Consider the following 17373-nt stretch of genomic DNA (forward strand, 5'->3'; position numbering starts at 1 on the left):
ACTTTCACATTTATATTTGAGCAGTCTTGCATTCTAAACACCCTTTGTTAGTTTACACAAACAATGTTAACAGGGATGGATGGCCCATATTGCAGGTGTGGCCCTTCTCATTTAGTATCTGACATTCTTCTTTCCTTGCTTCTCCCTGGAAAAGAACTGAATCTTTTCTTCTTTAGGGAAGAAGAAGAGGGGCAAATGAGATTCAGATCTTTCATGCAGGTGTATGAGGCTCTGGTTCTTTGGATCAGACACTCGGATCAGTTTCTAGCTGTTTTACTGATACAGTGGAAAGCTCTATGGAAAGGTGAGGGTATTCAGAGCAAGACAAGTTGAAATTAAAATCTCAACCCCTGCCAGACACTAATGAAAGCAATACAGGTCGTGTAGCAAGTTGAAGCAATCTGTGAAGTACAGCAGGAGAAAATACTTTTCAAGTGGTAACTGGGACAAGTGCAGGGTCAGTAGCTACCCTCCCTTGTTACATCAGTTGTGTCAGAACATCGGCCAGTCCTGTCTGGAGCTGGATTCAGATTGGCATCAAGCTATTTCAATTTTAGAACAAATGGGAATATAGCTTTGGTCAAATGAGGTCACTGGACACTTTCCAGAGGAGGTGCCATGTGGAGTTCTGCAAGAATTATGACTTTTTTGTCCTATTTTCAGTTACAGCAGCTCATGAAAAGGCCATGGCATGAATTAAATCATTCATCATCCACTTCAGATCAGAGAATTATGGCTTGCTCATTCCTCATCCTTGTTGGTAGCTGCAGAATTGGGTATAAACAGCAGGGCCCTCTCTTAAAACATCTGAGTTTTCAAAAGAGGGATGTTTTGAAAGCATGCCCTTACCATCCTCAGAAAAATGTTATGTTCTGCAGATGTCCTGCAGCCTTTTTCATTTTCACAACTCCCAAATTACCATTTGATACTGCATGTATTTCCGGGTCTTGTTACAGGGTCTTGCAGTCTTGTGATAGCAAAAATGTTGGCTTTAAGAGAAGAAAATTTGCTTATTTCTTCTTGAGCCACTTTTCTGATCGGTTTAGGAATGAGGGAAAAGCTAAAGCAAACACAGTGACATGATTGCTGGAGTATATTGGATTCAGAATAAATAGACATTTGTGGTGGGCAGTTGCATACAGGCCTTAGCTAAGACCAAACACTACAAGGCCTCATTTAAAAAAGACTCACAGTTGATGGAGACTATTGCTCCATTGGTTTTGTTTTTTCCCAAATTGAAGCCAAACAGAGAATTCTTATTTAATACACAGGCATACTTTCATGATCTAGAATTCATAACAGTTGTGTCCAGTATTTCATATATCTTTTGTTTTCCTCTCGTCTTCTCTTGTCTGTTGGGAAACGTCAAGGTTCAGTTGCATATTTTCTGAATGGCAGTCAGAGAATACAGCATCCTCCAGTTGGAGAATGATTGTACTTCTCACTGTTATGAAGATTCAAATGTGAAGTGTCTATTGAAATTAGCACAAAGAAGAATAGGAAATGTATCCATGCTACCTTAAAATGTTCTTACTTCAAGTTGTTAGGCAGCTTTGACCCTTCATGGAGACAAATGGGTCATCTAGACTAGGGATAGAAATTGACATCCATGGACTTGAGTTTGTTGTAGTTAAGTAGCTTTAACTGTGCTATGTTGGGGGAGGAAACCATTCTCTTACATTATACATTGTATTACCTGTATTTTAGAGAAAATAGAGTTGGATAATTCTGGGTTTGGAAATTACCTCAGCTGGAAGGATCTTAAGGCCAAGGCATTTTCCAGTTCCCAGTAAATAATGAATCTGTTTCTACCCCCAGGTTGCAAGCAGATTAAAATACTCTATTTTCTGGTAAGGGAAAAGAGAAATTTTGGGGGTAAACATGGGTACACTGGAGGGTAAACATGGATAAACTGTTCCCTACAGCAGCCACAGGGTGGCACATCAAACTGGTAATTGAAAGACCAGTGTTTTGTTTTCATATTGTTTAGGAAATAGGGAGATATATGACATTACTTTTCCTTCTTTGCCAAAAGTGTAACAAACTGAGCTGAATTTACATTACTTAATTCTTCAGTTTTTTTTTTTTATTTTAATATTTTCACTTTTAAGCATGATTTAAAACTTTAGCATTTTTTGTCTTGGTTCTGCCACTGTGAAAGGATGCAGTGATCAACTTTTCTTAGATACTAAAGAATACTTTTATGCTTTGTCAAAGTCTAGAGTTCCACCAATGTCTTTTAAGTATCTCCTTGTTACAGAATGTAGCATGCAATTAACATGAATGTATTGTTAATTATATTAGTGTCTTGCCATTCAGTTAACAAGGGTATTAACAAGTGTATGTTTCTATTATGGTATTGCATTTTAAATGTTTCTCTAGTGACAATTCTGGTTACTATATATCCAGAGATAAGTTGTATTTGGAGGGCCAGATTTATTCATGGTTTATGCATATAGCTTTGTTTTTGTTCCCATTTATGCCAGCAATAATTTTTGACCATTGGACACTTGCTACCTTTTGGTCTTTTTGATGAGTTTGGTGTGGGTATTTGTTTGGTTTTTTTGTTTTGTTGTTTAAGAGATGAGCTCTTCCTTACTTAGGTTTAATGTTTCACAGGAGAACCTAATTTGGAGCATTCTAATTTGTTTATAGTCATTTTGTCTCTTTTTGAAGAGTGAATTGATAAAAGATTTGAAGCATTGGGTTCCTCTGAGCCTTATCCTGTTCACAGTGTCATGCCTAGGTACATAAGAAGTTTTAGGTCATCCGCTTCATTAACAAAACAAGTTCATGTCCTTAGAAGTTTGTGGTGAACTTGATGCTCTTGACTGTGTCAGCTGTAACATAACTGGCTGCCTTGAAAGTAAAACTTTTGCAGCCTTGCTATTGCATATCAGTCCTGACATCAAAATCCTGTTATATAAATAATAGGATTTTGATGTCAGAATTGATATACAAGAGCAGTGCTGCAGAATATTCTTTTTTTCTAGTCATTAAAATAATGATTTACTCAAGTCCTTTTTCTTTGTTGCAGGAAAAAGAACCTCTCCGGCTTATACCACTTAAAGAGGTCCATAAAGTCCAGGAATGTAAACAAAGGTCAGGAAAAGTAAACCTTTGTGCAAAATATTTTAAAGTGTAATTCATGGTGCCTTATTATGGCGATGGTGTAGGAAAAGCCAATAGTCACGTTTGATATATATGTGATTATTAGTCTGTCTAGAGATGAACAGTATTTTTGTGATGATTAGAACCAGTCAGGAGGGCTGGATTCTTAATAGTTCCTAAATGCAAAAATGAAAGTAACACCTTTTTTGTAAAGCATGCTGAGTCTATTAGAGAAAAGGTGTTAAGCAGTATGCTACTTGGTACTTTAGAAGAATGATCTGCTTAAGCAGAGATGCTTTCTTGGTCATTTATTTTTTTACTCATGTTTATGTCAAGTATTGATGACCTTTTTTGGATGCCTACTTAGAAATAAGCTTACTAGGAGTTTTCAAAGTAAAATTAAAGGCACTTTTACACGTGCTCCAATGCATTCTGATTAGAATGTACCAGAGCAGCCTCAATTAATCAAGTCTGCTCTAGCATTTTAATCAACACTCCAGCATGCTGCAGTGCCTCGTGTATTCAGTGTCCCCATGTTTGAAAATGGCTGCAGGCAGGGGCATTTTTTAACTAAAGCTTGTTGAACTAAAGCTTGCCCCACTGCCATTTTGAAACACAGGACACGGAATACATGAGATGTTGCAGGTGTTTTAATTAGAGTGGCTCCTGAGAGCTGCTCTAATTACCCCCCTTCCCCATCCCAGAGCACATATAGGTGCCCTAAGATTCTGAAAATGATGATGTGAAATGACTTAAGTAAGAAAGTAAATTTAAGTGCACTCTCTGTGACTAGGCAACTTTTTTTTGTGATACCTTTTAGTGGGCCAGCTGTATAGCTGGGAGAGAATTTTGACAAGCTTTGGAGCACACGCTGCCCTTTTTTATGTCTGGAGGAGAGGCAGACATGGCTTATGTTTTCTTTTAATGTGCATTCAAACAGCAGATTTATCAGGGAACTGATAAAGATTTATCAGAACATTTCTTGTATCATCAAATCTACAACAATCCCACTACTGTGTAATTAGGCTGTAATTCCTTAATGTAGGTTAATGCTGTCCAGTTTAATAAGAGAGAAGTTCCTTCCCATGCCCATCATGTGAAATCTTGCTAACTGAGGTGACTTTAAAAGTACTGGTAGGAAATTTCCTGTGATGTATTAAATCGGTGAATTCTTTATTGGTATAAACATTATATAGTTCAGTTAAGTGGGTTTATAATATTGTGCTATTTTTTTTAATACAGTATCACAAATATTTTGTCCTTAAGACATCCTCTCTAAACATCACTAAACCAAGCATGTGAACTGATGCATTAAATTTCATCTAAAAGCTCATTTTGTGGGGTTAATTCTCAGATTTCTAGTACGCTAGACTAGGAAGAATTGTGTGGTACAAATTGACAAGAGGAAGTACTGTATTAACAATTTGAAACCAAGATTTTAGAGTGCATTTTTTTTTATATCAGGATACACAATGTTGGGTACAGGTAGCTTCTGCTGAAGTCAGTGAGACTTGATCAGTGCTCTGTGTCTTTAGGACCACAGATGTCTAACTGTAGATTTGGGCAACATTCCTTTTCCCTACTCTTGAAATCATTATCAGGATGTGCTTTAAATAGCAATAAAATTAAGTTGATACTGGTCTGTCCTTTATGCCCTTGCATGAAAGCATGGGGAAGACAGGTTGCATGTAGATTACTGATATTTCTGCTGTTCAAAAGACTGCTTTTGTCTTCATGTAGTCCATGCAGACTAAACAGTGGATTCCATGCCGACCACATTTTGAAATAGTTATTACAGGGAAATTTACTGTTCTATACATCTTGAGGTTGAATTCAAATAAAAATTTGAGAAAAAAATAACTTCATTTGCATTGCACAAGCTATGATAGCTGGTGTGCAGCTGGCCGCTAAAGATTGCAACTCGCTGAAAGTTTAAAAATGTAAATGTGAAGTTTTCGAGTAGTGCATTGCTATCTAAGTGAGAAAAAGTATTTGTTTGTGCAGTTTGGGTTCATAATACCATGTTCACTGAAACCTCTTTTAAGCATTTTCAGATGATCATCTTTTACATAGAAATTTTAAATATTTTCCCATGCGTACTTTTTGTTCTATTTTTATAGAGCAGAGGGAAAAATAACTTGCTTTAGATATCTTTAGATGTGTTGTGTTGTTTTGTTTTCTTTTGCAGTGATATAATGATGAGAGACAATCTCTTTGAAATTGTAACAGCTTCTCGAACATTTTATGTGCAGGTAATCTTTTTCTCTGGATAAAACCAGATCTTTCTGCAAGAAAATTTAAGTAAGAACATTTTTGCTGATTAAAAACTTGTTTAAATACCCCACAGTTTTCTTGAAAAAACTCCAGTCTTCCCTTTTTAGCATACATTCCTTGTGAAATATGATAGTATATCAGAGCCTACAGTAGTTGTTTTTGTCATGTTTTAATTTAGCCTTTCTTTTCAGTTTTCTTCTAAAATACATGTAAGAAATTTCAGAATGATCGCAAGAATTGAATAACCTTGATGTTTATAAAATTGTGAATTATCAGTTGACATAAATGATCTGAATTCTTTATTAGTTCAATATATTTGACTTTTCATAAATTATATTTCTGTTTAGTCACTTGTGAATTTAAAGTATGAGGACTTTGAGTTGAATGGTCAACAATTTAAATTGGTAGCCTTCATTCATTCACAACAGCCATTGCAGTCTAGCTATAGTAATTCTTAAGGTTAGGACCTATTTCTTTTTTAAAAATGTCTTTGTGTACTCTGTTAGTTTACTTGATGCTTTGATAAAATGTGTTAGTGATTCTTTCTATGTCTTTGAAAATTAATAGTACAGGTCAGTCGCATCGTACGCACATTTAACTTACGCAAATTCAACTATACGCGACGTGGGAGGGGGCGGGGCTTGAGTTTGCACGTGGCGCTGCCGCTTACCTGGAGGCTCATTATGGCGGTGACAGCCACTGCTTCCAAAACCTCCCGCTGTTGCCATGGAGCTGTGCCCGGAGCTGTGTAGCCGGCCGCCGGGCAGTGGCAGCGGCAGTGTGGTGGTGGCTGGGCGGCACGCAGCCATCCCCACCACCACCCCGCACTGCGCCGCTGCCACCGGCTGCACCGCCCTTAGACTGGCGCTGTGCAAACTCAAGCCCCACCCCCCTCCCACCCCGCGTATAGTCACCGATTTTTGCCTAACGCGCTGACTTCAGAACCTAACCCCCACGTAAGATGCGACTCCACTGTATATACATATACAAGTACATGCTGAAAATACTCTCACATTCTTACCATGATGATTTTGAAAATTATGGATATTTTACTTATTTTTTAACCTAACAAAATGTACCAAAATTCTTTTTCTGTGTAAGTGTGAGAGTTAAAATCTGCAAGGTAGCTTGAATGAAGAGATATTGGCTAGAATATTCTGGTCTATGGATCTATCCAGATGAGGAATTTAAATTTGAGATAGAAGGGGGTATGGAGTGGGAGGGGGAAGTAAAATCAGAGTTATACATTTCCCCCCAGACTCATTATATGTCAAAATGATTGAGAGTTTACACTATTGGGATGATCCCTGGCAATTTCTTAGTGTAAAAAAAAAAAGCCCAATTAAAGCATTTTGGTGGCTGCTCTGATTCTTTTTGACAAATATGATTTCCTTATCTAAAGTCATCTAATTGAGAGTCATTCTGGGTTGCCTGCCCACTTAATTTGGAATCGTACCTAATTAATGTTATATTGATGTTAATTACTAATGAAACTCATTGTACACCTGATTTGTTTTTTAAGATAGTAGGTTTAAATAATCATTTCATGGGATGATAACATACTGGAGCTTTTTAAAGCACATCATGAGTTCATTAGCACACTTATAAAGAAGGTATACCAAATTATCATCCTAATGTAGAAAATACTCATTTGAAAGGAAGTTTTGATAAATGGTGATGTGATACATGCCAGATATATGCCATTTGATGGAGGTCAGTTGAGGAGTGGAAGTGTTAAGATTTGGAAAAAGCCCCCCAAAAAACAAGTAAACAAACTTTCAACCATTAATGCATAACAAATAAAATATAAAGATCATACTCAAAGCATTTAAGAGTGGAAATGTACATACAGTTTTTATTAAACTCTCCCCCTGTACCCCAAACCCTCCTAATTGGGAGTCTAACAGAGGATCTGCTAAAAGGAATGGTCTCTGCTGGATGAGCTGCACCCTTCTATATAAACTGCTGCTGGCAGCAGATAACTGCTTTGAGAACCTGTTGGTACAGATTGATAAAACTGTTCATTTCTGTTCTCTCAGAAACACCAACTAATTTCTGTGCCTAAAAGCAAGTGATAGAAAGCAGAAGCACAGAAACAAGAAAAAGTATTGTATTTGTGTTACCCCAATAACGTGAAGCAGTGGAGTTTGAAAAACAATGATTTGTCCTATTGTGAACAACTGGTTAACGATATAGTTCTTATTATAAACAATTCTTCTTGTGTCCCATCTTTTAATTTGTGGTTGTTGAATTAGATTCAGGCAATATGCATGCAGAAAAAATTACATAATTCTAAAGGAAAGAAAACAGTATAGTTCAGCTTCATGAATTCAAAATGTCACTGACTTCAAAATAAACGGGTTTGAAATAAATGTGTGCGCGCTGATTTGCACATTGGTGTCCACAAACTTAGTTCACCCACAATCAATGCTTTTTATTTTTTTGCAAAATGCTGGCAGTTTCAGCACAGGTACATTGCTAATTATTATTATCATTATACATCCGGGTGAACAACGTTTCAATCCATGATGATCCCTCAGCCCAGCACTACTCAGTTTGTGTGTACTTCAAATGTCCCCTCTCCCCCTCCCAAAAGACTTGCATGCTAATTAGCTCTCCACTGATGACTGGAATGGGGTGTTCTTGTCACGAGTCCTGGGACCCTCCATAAATGTATATGCAGATGAGTCATGGGGCTGCCTGGTCCATCTCCACCCCAGGGATGGCAGGGCTACATAGATCACATGTGATGGGCCAAGTGCAGATGCAACAGAGATTCTTATTTTCATAGACATTTGGGGATGTTTGCCAGACATTTAAGGCTGGTGAGGAAACATTGGAAATGGGAAAGAAAGGCACTGCTCAGCTGTGGGAATGAAGAGGAAGATTAAATGTATTTGACATAGTGGTTCACTATGACTTGAATAAAAAAATTGGTGCTGAGGAGGACTGAATGCAATGGCTACTCTCTCTGATTCAAGTGGGCTGTACTAACCCAGACTTGTGGTAGGTTCCACCAGCATCTTTGCCCTATGTGGGTGTTAGCTTTGTACCTGGTGTTTTGTGGGCATCTTCAGTGCAGCCTGCATTCAGTCAACTTCATAGCTGGTTTCTGTGACTGACCACATGCTGCAGCAGTTTAATGATAGATAACATATTTTCCTGGTCCAAGGGACCAGAAAACAGTTTCAGATTTCAAAGTAGCTGCATTTTGAATTATCCAAATTGTAAAGCCTGCAAAAATCTGTTTTTTTTCAGCTGGCGAGTGACAATAGTTTAGAAGAATCTGATACTTTGAACTATCTGACGTTGAGCTAATGAGACTACTGTAGTCGGGTTTTGGTGTTAAAAATGTATTTTAGATAAACTACCAAAAATATCAAATGTCTACATTTTCTTTGCAGTTTCACAACAGAAAAAGTGGCTCAGTTATTTTATGATGATGAAGAATACATTTCCTCTTATTTTTTGTATACCAGTTAGTATTTTCCACCTAATAATTTTCAAGTTGACTCTATCTTTGATTAATATGCAATAGGTTATGACCAGGGTTCCACTGTTCTTCTCTGAAACAACCTGTATATGCACTGAAAACCTGTTTCTGGATCTTTTACATGAATATTATGTACTATCGTTACCAGTAGTAACCGGTTAGTGTAAGATTCCTGCATACCCTTCTATTCATCCCTACTTCCCTTGGGCTGAAAGTCTGAGCTTATTTAAAACTCACTGGGGCCGGGAAGTCTTATATGTGATGTTTGTGGGTACTTCCATCATAATCAACATTGTCTCAGGGAGGAATGGAGTACTATTTGTCTGATCATCTCTGATGGTTGTGAAATTAGTCTGATATCAGCATGAGTTTAGAAGAGTTTACTGAGAGAGAAGGGAAAAATGCTTGTTTCCCTGACCTTTGTTGATATCCATTTCACTGACCACTTTGCAACCCCAGAAGCATTGGGAGGAGGTATAATTTGCATTAGCGAGGAAAAAGGATAGTGTTGTCTTTAACAATATCCTTCCTTCTCAGCATTTTTGGGGGAGGATACTTGGAAAGGGGCATCATCTGAATTGATCTGGTGGTCTGGCCAGTGCAGTTCAGGTAGCCCCAGGAGAGGATTCAGAAGCTCCCTCCCTTCTAGCCTGAATCCTCTCATTTGTAGTAGCAACTCCCTCTGCCCCTTTGGGATTGGGCTAGTTGTCTTTTGGGCCTGCAGAGGAATATTTCTCTTGCTGCTAGTTTGGCTGAGGAGAGGTGATTTGTATCAGGGTAATAGGTGGGAAGTATCAAATCCCAATACTCTTTCCATGGGAATTCAGTTTGGTGACAAAGTGGAAGCTGAAAAAAGATGGGGAAGGGACCAAAGTACTGTGGGATACTGGCGGACCCTGGGGTCCCCTGTTGTACTTTGTAAATCTTGTGTATATATAGGAAGCACTTCATTGTTGAAGCACTTATAAAGTTTATGTTTCTTTTGGGGTTATTTTCAGAGTGTGCCAGCTGTTTTTGGAGGACTTCAAAGAATGTGTGTCTATCTTGCAAGGCGTTTGAAGTGCTTCATCTATAGCTAATTTGTTTTATTCTCAATTGCAAGCATTTTCACCAAGTTTAAACAGCTCTATGATATGAAGGGCTAACAGTTTTGATTTGTCTTTGAATTTAGGCAGACAGTCCAGAGGATATGCACAGCTGGATAAAAGCAATATCTGGTGCCATAGTAGCACAGCGGGGACCTGGAAGATCAGCAGCTTCTGTATGTTTTTATGAGCCTTAGATAACGCTCCTTTTAGGTGGTGGTCAGTCTTGTACCTGAAGTTCTATTGTTTTCTTTTCATCTACCTCCCCCAGTTTTATAGTAACATATCTGCATGAACTTTGCTAGAAATTGGATTTACATAAACATTTTCATTTCTAATTGAATTACTTACCTTAGTGTAGTTTGTATGTAGCTTTGTGTGCACTGTATTGTCTTAAACAGGTAGATGGTACAAGTGCCATATATAAAGACTCTCCTGTCAATTCAGTATGAGCTCTTTTCACTAAACTTACTAGTTTTAGGACTTAAGTAGAATCTTTCTAATTCATGTGATACTTTTAATTATTAATTTTTGCAATCCGATGCCAATATATTGATTTTTTTCAAATATTTTGACCTAAGCTTCCACATCTTCAGGATCAGCCATGGCCATTTGTCATGTTAGTAGATAGGCATCTCAATTTTAATGTAGATGATTCTGGAATTGCGAACTCATGCGAATGAATAGTTTGGCTGTGGGAGGCCTAATGTGAACACCATCTATTATTACTGAACTGAGTCTCTGCAACCGACGTAAATCTTGGTGTTTGTGGAGCCTATGCTTGACAGTGTTCATAAATCTAATTCTAAATTCAACACTATTCAGTATTTTCACATATTTATTATAATTTATGCTGACAATTAGATAGTGTCACTTAAGTCCAGATTTATCATGGGATGCTTTACATTTCAGATGCTGTAAGATATGGCTTTCATCTTTTGGCTCTGGAAAATTTTGTAATAAGATGAATATATTGCTCCCATACATAATACACTGGAAATCAAGGAACTGAAATCTGGCTATTAAAAATGCTGTTATATAGATGATGTGCTAATACAATTTGCTGGTGATTGACTTATACATTTTTTCCCTGGCTAGTAATTTAATAGCTCTTTCCTTTTTACATATATAAAAAAACCCTGCCACCTTTTAAAATATACTCAGTTATAAAAATGTTTTCTGGGGGAGATGAATGTATAGAAAAGAGTCATCTTATCTTGTCTGTGTATGCTTTGTGGTGGGGCTAACTGAGCGATCTTGCAATGACTTTTGGCAACACATTCTCTTTTTTCCCCTCTTTCCCCAAGTGTAGGTTACTCTAATCTTAGCTTTGCACTGTGTTCCAGATGCGGCAGGCCAGAAGGCTGTCGAATCCTTGTATACAGAGGTATACATCAAGAACTGGTGAATGCAGCACGTATGTGGGCTCTCATGTAAACTTGCCTTCTTAAGAGAGGGCTAGAATTTAAAGCACTAATTTGCACTATGTAAAACTAAGAGTTAATCTCACTGCCTTTTGCAGTTCCATCATTACCATTATTAAAAACTAACTCTCTACTTCACGCCACATATTAGATTTGCACTTACTTCCTCTTTACTTAAAAAATCAAATTGACTTGGAAATGTCAGACTTGTGCTTGCACTCAAGACTGTTGCTTCCTCAGTTTTAAAATATAAATTTTACATAGATGAAATTTAAATAAAACAGTGTAAAAAGGAAAATATTAAAATGTGATTTGAATTTGCATGAGAGTTCATATTTCCATTTTACTGTACATCTTTCCAAACCTTGCAAAAGCAACATTAAAAGTAACAGCTACCCTGAAATAATGCTCAGATACGTGCGTGCACACATGCACACTATAACTACAATAATATTGGGAAGGATAATATTGTAGCCTGATTTGCATGGCTTTTAAGATCAAATGCATGAAATGGTTAGTGAAATTGTAGACGAGTTAACTTGCAATCAGTATCCTATTCAAAGCTATATACACTATAAATAGTAAAAGAGCATAATGTGTTAACTATGAACTTATAGCCAGTTTCGGGTAGCAGAATCTGATCATTTTTAGATGTGATTTAGTAAATATCTTATTAAAAATTTTGATGCACTTATTCACTGTTTTGACCACAGAGGTTTATTTTAAATTCAGGTTTTTAGTTTCTTTCACTAAAATTATTAATGAAAATAGATAGTAATACTAAATAAACCACTGAGCCACACAGCAAAGCTGCTTTCTCATTTAAAGAAGGAAAAGTGGTGTGGCAAGCCAACTATTAAACATAAAAAGCCTACAAAATTATTCCTTGAATTGCTGCCAAAAACAAAATGGAAGGCTGAGCAAGATGAAATTATTAATACAGATGGTAATAACTGTTGTATGCACAAAAGCACAATAGCTTTTAAAGTACAAGTATTTACTACTGCTCTAATGTATCGGCAATATTGATGATTTGGAAACATGAACTTGCAAAAGTGTACCTAGAAATTTAAAATGTCAATACCTCAGTTTACATTGTACAGTTGATATGAAAATATTTTTATGCTTCATATAGGATGTTTGCCTCTTTGACAGACATCGTATAGTGGTGTCTGGAAGTAAATATCTTAAAATGGTATGATGCATCATAGTCAAAGTATTTACAAGCATAGTTTGGTTACCTTTTGGCTACAAGTTATTAAAGATGATATATTATCTCGTTACCTTCGAACGACAATTTTGGAAACAGTCAGCAGAATGGAAGTACAAATAATAAACCCTTATTTGAAAATGCCTTGCCTGTCAGTTTTCAGAGGGAATTGCATACTTAATTTCTTTAAATATTGCTATTACATTTTTCTAAAAAGAATAATTTAGGCTGTATATCTAGATTCTAAAACATTTATTTTTTAAGAATTTTTTCCAGATTTCAGCAAGTAACTTGCCAAAAGAGGCTTCATTAGCTTTTAACAGTAGTGGGTTATTCAGAATATTTTGCTTTATGGTTAAGAGCATACAATGGAGCAAAAAGAGGAAAAAGATCAGTAGCTAGTGAGCAGAACTGTAACCTGCTTTAACTTGACTCAGCAGGGTATTCTCAGTACGAGCAGTGGATGAGTGTTCCATGCTGTTTTAGCATTTTGAATGGAAACACACATTTTCATGAAAACATGTTTGAATACATTTTCCTCTTGCAATTAATTTTTCCATCTTAAGACACCATTTCCAATAAATATTGAAGCTCACATCTTCAGCCAGTTTGTCATTTAAATATGTTAGCAAAACCAATCTGATTGCTTTTCTATATTCTTGTTACAAAATGTAAAGAGGTACCAAACTTGACTTCAGAAATTAAACTTGGTTTCTTCTCTTAAAATGGAGGTTTGCTATCACATACGGCTGTAAGCTCACATTTAAAAGTGCGTTGCCTTTGGAAAGCACCTGCCTCCTGCTGCTATGGCTGATGCTTTGCTTCATGGGGGTTTTTTTCCCTTTGTTTTCAGAGAGCAAAGTCTGAAGTTGTTACTAATGCATTAATGACTCTGACAAACACTCCTCCTTTACAGGAGCATCCCGACTCTTCTTCAGAATACGGCTGCGCTGTCTGTTCTGCCAACACCACAGCAGCCGCCTCACATTCCACAGCCTCTCGCAACAACAGTCTGGTCTCCAACCTTAACTCCAAACACTCTGTCTTGGAGAAGCGAGGATTTCACGAATCTTTTACCAAGACCAAGCCAGGGAACTACAAGGTCCAGACTGTCCCTACAAGAGAATCAGCTTCCAGAGTGACTGTGCAGGGCCTATTAGAACCTCAAAGTAAAAATGGCACTCAGGAACAGGATCCTGGCCCAGTGGATCTGGATGATGCAAACCTTCCAGTCAGTGATGTGTAATAATGGAAGTGTTTGGAGAATGATCCATTTGCTTGGTCCTTATAATTCCCTTGCTCAGACTTTTAGCCAAAGAAGATTATAAGAAGAAAGAACAAAGAGAATGGAACACTGATTGTTTTGCATATGTGTGTGTGTGGACACTCACACACGTATAATTATATATATGTTTAAATGATTATATACTGCCTTTTAAATGAGGGTTAGAAATGGACCTTTATGCTTCTTCTCAAAGCCTGATGGTTTATCACTTACTAGGGAGGGGCCAAAAATACGTGATTCAAAAATGTACTGCTGCCAGTAAACCAGGTACCAGCACTCTTCCTCCTCAAATTGGCAAACCCAAAACTGCATTAAATATTTTAATGCTATGCTGTGGAAAATGTATTGCCAACAAATATGATTATTTAACTTTGTTATAAACTAGATTAAGATTTCAGACATATGTGAGAATTGTTGCTCTGCTGTTTTGAAAAGGTTGTGGTCTGACTTTTTCAGATTTTGGCGTAAGTTCAAAAAAGTTTTTGTTCTTACAAGATCAGCAGTATCTATAGAAATATTATCAAACTAAGAATTCTGAACTCCCTTAGAATTCCAAATATATGGTGCTGTAAAATTTGCATTAGAATACTATTTTGAATAGTAAGCCTATTTTTGATGCACTCCTAAAGGTGGGTTGCTATTTTTTGCACATTTGGATTTTAATGGACCACCTGAAATGGTATTTTGGAGGGGGAGAAGGGAAATCAGACTATTGCATCTTAGACCTTTGAATTAAACAGGTTTTATATTGTATTACATTAGACTCTGCAGCAGTTATTTTATTAAATGTCTAAAGTTATTGTTTAAGATTTACTTATTTGAGATTTGGTTTTCTTATTAGTGATCTGTGAACAGTTCTTGTTTCTGTATTTCAATTGGTGGAAGACCTTCTTATTTAGTTTGTCATAACTGGTACTGAACTGTTCATAGTCATGCAATTGTGGCCTGTAACTTTTGGTGCACTAATAATCTAAAGTGCCTGTGGTTTTTTTGTTTGTTTGTTTGTTTTCTCTTCATTGTTAAATGTTTGAGGTTAGGTGTATACACAGACCTTACTCTAATGATTTTGAACCTTGGGTTGAAATTCTTTTGAGTAGCATAGTTCAAAACAACTATTTAAAATAGAAATTCTCATGCTAGGGATACCAGCATATTGGTGTTGCATCTACTAGCTGTGCAATATGTGTTTTTTTTAAAAACTGAATATTTGTTATACATGACTGTGTTATGGGGCTTCAGTGAAACAAGTGAAAAATCTCAGAAGCTTTACATTTCAAATATTTGAGTAGATTAAACATGTATTATTCCATAGTTAAGTTTTGAAAATGTTTGCTTCGACCAAAAACCCTACATATTTCTCATGATGCTGCTTATTGTGATTCAGATTTTCTAGTTTTTCCATACTGTTTGTCTTCTGGAACTTAAGTTACATATCACAAAGTCACAACCATCTCTCCAGCTTCCAAACTGACTTCTTAACTGAAAGACTCAGATGGCTTTATTATATGAACCTACTGATTTGAGAGTAGAGAAGTTGATTTAATGCAAGAATCAGCTATGAGTGAGTTTGAAAACCATTAATTAAATATGCACCTTCAGTTTTTTATCCATAAGCTAAATGCTGTTTTGAGACGATGGTATTTGTAAATTACACTTTTCATTTGTGTCTCTAAGTATATGTGAAAACTAGTACAGAATTGAAATTTATTGTACAAGTCTCGACTCGTATTATAGATTTTATCTTGTATCAAAATAAGACAATGGCTCTTTTTAAAAGCTTATTTTTGACAAGTTGAACTGTGTGGAAGACACTTTGCATTGAAATATTTTTACTGTAATTCTAACATCTAAAATCATTTGCTCTGGTACAGCTTTCACACTGCATGTTCATTTTACTATATTTTAGTATTGGAAATCTTACATATGGGGTGGAGGTAAAACAGCTCCATGATGGAACTATAGAAAACATAGAGCTACCTTTGTAGTTCAGTAGCATAGGAAAATATTTGTTGTTGGTAATTGTCAGGGTCTCCTATTTATCAGTGCTTTTATAAATCTATGGAATTGTTAAATTATTTTAGAACCAGTGCTGTTTCCTGTAAATATGTCACATTTAAATTGTCAATAAATCGGTTTAATTGTCAATAAATTGGATATCTTAATGTTGCTGACTTTTTGTTTTGTACCACGTTCTCTTTCAGAGCAGCATAAATTTCAGCGTAATGAGTAAAAATGATTTCTTTGGAATGGTATATTGATTGCATCGTTTGCTTAATTCTTCCATGTTGAACACAATAATAACTGCACAATAATATTCTTCTTTATTTTAGCAATTTGGGTCTTCACTGCCAACTTCCGTTATGGAACATGAATGCCTTTTGCAGGAAGAGAGCAGAAATCTTTTCATTTATCTAGCTTTTCTAGGTCAGTCAGTTCTGCTAGCTTTAAAAAAGTTTGAAACAGCCTGTACTTCAACCATAGCACAATAAGCACACTGTCTCTGAAATGATTGGTTCGAAAAAGAGTGCGTTTGTATGTGTGTGTTTGACTAAATTATATGCAAGTGCTTTACAAACTGTAGATGAAAATGTGATTCCTGTTACTAAAATATAGCCATTTCTCTTGTTGAAAGTGGCAATACCACATGAGAGTCAGATAAAGGAATATTCAACTGAAACTATAAAAGGAACTTTCTATATAAAGGAATGTTATATGTAGTGGTAATTATCCAAATTCAAACTTGCCTAGGACATGGATTAAAACCCATGTAAGTATTGACATTGGCTATGGCAGTGGGGATCAACAGTTTTAGCAGGCATGTCACCAATCCACCCCACACCCTCCCCAAGTGCCACTCTGATTCCCTTCCCCCTAACTGATCTGCTTTCTGCTCCTGGCTCAATCTGCCATGTGTCACACACAAAGGCTGCCTGTGCTGCAGGTTGGCCATTCCTAGATTAAGAGATAACATGACCCTCCTTCTCTGGTCGTGTTATCTTCTTGCCTAGGGAAGACTGTAGTATCTAAGCATCTTGGTCTTAGAAGTATTAATCTTCACAATAGTGATCTAAGGAAGTGAGAAGCTACTTTCCCCATGTAGGAGCAGAGAAATTGTCTAACCATGGTCACAGTACAAGTCTGACAGAGTAGGAAATTGAGTTCAGGATCCTAAATCTCAGATGGCCAAATTTTATAAAGGTCGTATAGGATTGTTAATGCTAAAAATCAGCAGTCAAAGTACGTGTCTGGCACCTAGATTAAAACCCCTGTAAATACCAACAATAGCTACAACGTTGGGGGTCAAAACTTTTTGGCAGGTGTGCCACCCAAGTATTGCACCAACTTGTTACTACTTTGACTCAGTACTGCTGACTTACTGTTTTGTCAACCTTTTCCCCAAAGGTCTGCCATCCTCATTATGACCATTATAGCCTGGCCCTGGTTAGTTTGAAATAGGTTGCCAAGCTCAATGTTCAGCTATACTACCTCCA

The 17373-nt window shown here is 36.7% G+C and overlaps 1 protein-coding gene across 7 annotated transcripts in view; it reads left to right on the forward strand.

Moving 5' to 3' along the window:
- Positions 1-16053, forward strand: part of PLEKHA1 (pleckstrin homology domain containing A1) — a 64422-nt gene extending 48369 nt beyond the window's left edge. For 4 of the 7 annotated variants that reach the window (XM_006025122.3, XM_025205888.1, XM_025205891.1 and 1 more), the window contains 4 exons: positions 3038-3102; positions 5300-5363; positions 10050-10139; positions 13514-16053. In XM_006025122.3, coding sequence (XP_006025184.1) covers positions 3038-3102; positions 5300-5363; positions 10050-10139; positions 13514-13843 — 549 coding nt within the window. In that variant the 3' untranslated portion in view covers positions 13844-16053. Of the gene's footprint in view, positions 1-3037; positions 3103-5299; positions 5364-10049; positions 10140-11309; positions 11381-13513 lie in introns of all 7 variants that reach the window. The other 3 variants (XM_006025123.3, XM_006025124.3, XM_025205889.1) reach the window with 3 other exon arrangements.
- The last annotated feature ends 1320 nt before the right edge of the window (positions 16054-17373 follow it).

The sequence above is a fragment of the Alligator sinensis genome, unplaced genomic scaffold (genome assembly GCF_000455745.1).
Source record: "Alligator sinensis unplaced genomic scaffold, ASM45574v1 scaffold28_1, whole genome shotgun sequence".
Lineage (NCBI taxonomy): Eukaryota > Metazoa > Chordata > Crocodylia > Alligatoridae > Alligator > Alligator sinensis.